The following is a 4,734-nucleotide window of genomic DNA, read 5'->3' on the forward strand; positions in this document are numbered from 1 at the left end:
ACCTCAGTGCAGGTTTCATAGCTAACTACATGTACCCTTTGATCGTGGACAATCCTAGTTCTGAACCTAAGTCAATCATTTGTGATGTTGAGGAGGAGTTTAAATATAAAATTAGCTACAACAAAGCTTACAGAGCGAAACAGAAAGCGCTGCAGATGAGGTGGGGGACGTATGAAGCTTCGTATCACAATATACCGTCATTGCTACACACTATATGTCTTAGAAATCCTGGTAGCTACTACGACTTGAAAACGTATCCATGTACCCAGAAGCCTGGAAAGCAGGTACTCCAACGGTCGTTCTTGGCCTTGGGCGCTTGCATTGAGGCGTTTCCGCACTGTCGGCCAGTCATTTGTATAGATGGGACATTTTTGACAGGAAGGTATAAAGGCACAATCCTCACAGCTGTTGCAGCTGATGGTAACAGACAATTGTTGCCTTTGGCAATTGCCTTTGTGGAGAAAGAATCAGGGGATACTTGGTATTGGTTTTTGCAGAGGGTGAAGCAGATGATTGTCAAAGATGTAGAGAACGTGTGTTTGATTCATGATCGGCACAAGGATATATTACAAGCAATCGATGACATACAGAATGGTTCTACTGAGCATAGTAGGACTGCACTTTGGCCGGATCTAAAGAGTAGGTGGTGCATGAGGCATATGGGGGCAAACTTTCATACCCAGTTCAAGAACAAAATCCTTATGAAGCTATTCAAGCGGTTATGCAGCCAGAATCAGGATAGGAAATTCAACTTCCTATGGAAAAAAATTGGATGAGCTAACAAAAAAGCAAACGGCGGAGCTAGCGAAGAGATCTGTCAATACAGAGGACGACGACCAGGTCTCGCTTGAAGATGTGGGCTTGGACGGTCCGAATGTCAGGCGCAAAAGGAGAAAGGCAATTAAGACATTCTCTGAGTGGATTGAGCACGAACCAAAAGAGAAATGGGCTTTACTGTTTGATGAAGGAGGTGCTAGGTACGGTTTAATGACTACGAACCTAGCCGAGGTATACAATTGGGTGCTGCGTGGTGTAAGATCATTGCCACTTGTTGGGATCGTGGAATTCTTCTTGTATCGCACTTGCGAGTACTTCAGGGACCGTTACGCTGTGGCACAGAAAGATATGGTCGATAATCACAAAGTTTACGGATACAAGATTACAGAGCTTATGGAGGAAGCTTTCAAAAAGGCCCGTTTACATCGGGTGACTCCAGTTGGCTCTATGGAACGTCGGTACGAGGTGATGTGTAGGGACAAAGGCCGAATGGGGGGCCGGCGTGAGAAGCATGTGCAGGAGTGTGTTCTCCGTCCTGATGCTTGTATTTGCTCATGTCATAAGCCAAAGCTGCTGCACCTGCCGTGCACACATGTCATTGCTGCCAGTTTTGAAGCTGTTGGACTACAGGCTCGTATGTATGTCTCAAATTACTTCATGAAGGAAACTATTTGGATGACTTGGAGGCACGAGATATATGGGTTTCGCATCCTTGGAGACTTCATAACTGATCCTGGACACAATGCAACTTACATTCCAGATCCAGATCCAGAAATGTTTCAAGGGGTGGGCCGACGCAAGAAGAAACACATTAGAAATAACATGGATCGATCGGAGGCTGGTCGAGATGTCCGCCTCTGCTCGAAGTGCCATGAGACGGGTCATACGTACAAGTATTGTACGGCATTGAGTTATGGTGGCCGCACAGATGGAGCGGGCCCATCTGAAGCTGCTCCAAATCCGGCACCGCAGGCAACGGGTCGTCGTGGCCACCGTCCTAACAACGATGGCCTTATGTGATCGATGACGATTGTCATTTGTGTCATTCGCTATTCAATCATGTTCGATGTTAAATTAGGTAATATTAAGAACTAATATGTCGTAAACTGATTTCGTCTTGGCGTACGAATATTTATTGTAATATGTGCCCCAAATATATGTTCAACTTTATTGCTGTAATTGGAATTTGAAGTTATATAATATGTAATTTGTTGTGCATCATTTATAAGTTTATTACGTTATGTTTTATTTAGTATTTTATTAAAAATTTGTTGTATTACTTAATTTATGTTCTGAAATTTTATTTAGTATTTTTTTTACGTTAATGTTATTATGCTTAATATTGTTATTTATGTTCTGAAATTATTTGTAATAAATCTCATTATACAGGTATGGCGCACGAGGAAGGAGCTACCCCTGAGTTGCTAGATGCTCTCGTCGACAAGCGCCACCGGTCGTACATGTCTGCGGTCCGTGGCATCAGCTTAGGGACGTTTCGGGCTCGTGTGCCCATGTCGACGATACCGATACACCGTCGCTGGGTTTCTAGGTATGGATTACATTTGTCACATATTTTAGTTGTTTCCTTAACCGTTTGTTCTAACTTGATTTTCATTTTCGCGATGCAGGTTACGTGCTTCAGGTCTTCTCCCGATTGCGCGACTTGTGGAGGGAGATATGGCCGACCCTGCACGTCGACCTAGGGACAGGGCTCCACGATTCCAGTTCGACATGTCCCTCCTCGCGGCACTTCTCGACCGTTGGCGTCCGGAGACGCACACGTTTCACCTCCCGGTTGGTGAGATGACCCCTACTCTTCAGGACGTGGCGATGCTTCTAGGCTTGCCGTGTGCTGGACGAGCTGTGGGTGCAGAGGACGTGGGACTCTCGTGGCGCGATGACCTTTTGGCTTGGTTCGCCGGGGTTCAGCGCAACGAGCTAGCGTTGCCTGTACCGGCCCTTGCCTGCGAACCACGCACACGGACCAACAAAGAGGTGGCTTCTACAGTTCAGTGTGAGTACATAAATGTTGATTCTTTCCGTACTTATATTGATACGTATTTGCATTGACGACTCGTACCATTTTGAAGGCGGACTACATGAGGGCAGACGCAAACGACTTTACGGTTGCCAGGCACTTCGAGGCCTACTTACTTTGGCTGTTCGGCTGGGTCATGTTCTGCAGCTCGCAGGGTGACTCGTGCCCCAAACAGCTCATTCCTTTGGCGAGGTCGATAGCTGACGCTCCACTTCACGAGATGCCACAATTCAGCTGGGGTTCTGCTGTTTTGGCTGCGAGTTACATGGGTCTTTGCACGAGCGTGACGAAGGTCTCAGCAGAGGAACCCATTTTTGTTGGGTGTCCTCTACTGTTACAGCTCTGGTCTTACGAGCGCTTTCCCGTCGGTAGGCCAGAGATGGACTTCGAGCCGTACGTCCAGCTGTCCGCAGACCACGACGACGTCGACAGACCTACGATCGGTTCGTTGTGGTGCCTCAGGAGGGTACGTTACATCGTTTGTTTTACTTATTGTTACATGCGTGCACAAATGTACGATTTAGCGGTTAACTTTTTTTTCATTGTGCAGCCTTCTTGGGTCGGCGTGCAGACGAGGAAGTCGTACCACGACTTCGTTGGTCAGTTTGACGCTCTTGTGGACACGGACGTGAGGTGGACTCCGTACACTTCAGCCGACATTTACGCCCGGGCACCGAGCGGTCTTTCGTCCTTATGCCTGCGAGATCACGAGTACTGGATGACGAGGAAGCCGATCCTTTACGACATCCACGTCGAGGAGTACCACGTTCACCGGGTTATGAGGCAGTTCGGTCTCTACCAGCAGACCCCGGTCCCGATTGTGCACTCAGTGGAGGCCCACGTCCACAGGTACCGAATAAATAGTTTTGTTAATAATTAATCATTTTTAAACCTACCATTTAGCATTGAATCGCTCAAGCTTTCTATTATAGGTGGACACGGCAGGGTCAGCCACCAGGCTCGCGGTGGGCCGACAAGGTCCGTCCTTACGTCGACTCTTGGGCCACGGCCCTCGACGACGTCGTTTTCGAGGATCGGCCGCACAGCGACGAGGCGTTCGCGGACTACCTACGGTGGTACCTGCCGAGGACGCGCACACGTGTCGTGCACGTTCCACCAGAGGCTCCGATCGAGGCCGCAAGGGTGTCGGAGACGTACCCCGTAGTTCGAGATCAGAACTTCGCCATAGCGGTACGTTTCTCTGATTGAATTTGCAGTAAAAAAACTGGTTGCATATGATGTTACTACTTTCTCGGTACAGTACAATGTCATACGAGCGATTGAGTCCGAGGCTTCGTCGAGTATGGGCCAGTACCATGACATGACGCCCGCCCAGCACCAGAGCACACTGCAGAAGATTGTCGATATGTACATGGAACACGCTAACGTCGTGTTCCATCTAGACCTAACATGCCTTTAGGGAATATGAAATTCGAACATTACATGATATTCATCTACTGAGTGCACCGAGGATACTTCCCCTTCCTAATAGCCTCGGGTCCCGCCTCCTTCGCACGGCGGGCCCTCTCTCGCTTCCTCTCCCTATCAGCTTCACGCTCCTCCGCCTGCCGACGTTCCACTTCTGCGAACCTCTTCTCGATCTCTTCTTTATCTTTCTTGCGCTTCTCCTCCATTTTTTCCTCTTGCAGCATTCGCTGCCACCTTCCCGCAGCCCACCTTGCTTGGCGCTCAACGTGTTCCTTAGCTTCGGTCGATTGCTCCGTGTCCAGCCACTGTATGAAATCACAAAGACGTGGTGGACTCTATTTCCAAGCCGAGTTAGAATTAACATACTGAACTCCGAAGGCGCAAACTAGATAGTGCGAGGTGATACCTTCGCTTTGTCCTTGCCGTAGCGCTTTGGCGGATCGAACTCGTAGTTCTCACACATGAAGAACCTCCTGCCGAAGTCATCGCCC

General features: G+C 48.6%; 1 protein-coding gene across 1 annotated transcript; it reads left to right on the forward strand.

Annotated features, from left to right (window-relative positions):
* Positions 1 to 3,472: 3,472 nt before the first annotated feature.
* LOC120670886 lies at positions 3,473 to 4,059 on the forward strand. Its single transcript, XM_039951065.1, has 2 exons — positions 3,473 to 3,664; positions 3,748 to 4,059. The coding sequence occupies exons 1-2, from the start codon at positions 3,534 to 3,536 to the stop codon at positions 4,022 to 4,024; spliced, it is 408 nt and encodes a 135-aa protein (XP_039806999.1). The 5' UTR covers positions 3,473 to 3,533; the 3' UTR covers positions 4,025 to 4,059.
* Positions 4,060 to 4,734: the final 675 nt, after the last annotated feature.

Source organism: Panicum virgatum, chromosome 4N (genome assembly GCF_016808335.1).
Source record: "Panicum virgatum strain AP13 chromosome 4N, P.virgatum_v5, whole genome shotgun sequence".
NCBI classification, from domain to species: domain Eukaryota; kingdom Viridiplantae; phylum Streptophyta; class Magnoliopsida; order Poales; family Poaceae; genus Panicum; species Panicum virgatum.

Bases quoted from the DNA above. Each gene is read 5' to 3' on its own strand.
- LOC120670886 (XM_039951065.1), top strand. From the start codon at position 3,534: ATGACGAGGAAGCCGATCCTTTACGACATCCACGTCGAGGAGTACCAC. The intron at 3,665-3,747 runs GTACCGAATAAA...TTTCTATTATAG, and splicing joins GTGGAGGCCCACGTCCACAG to GTGGACACGGCAGGGTCAGC.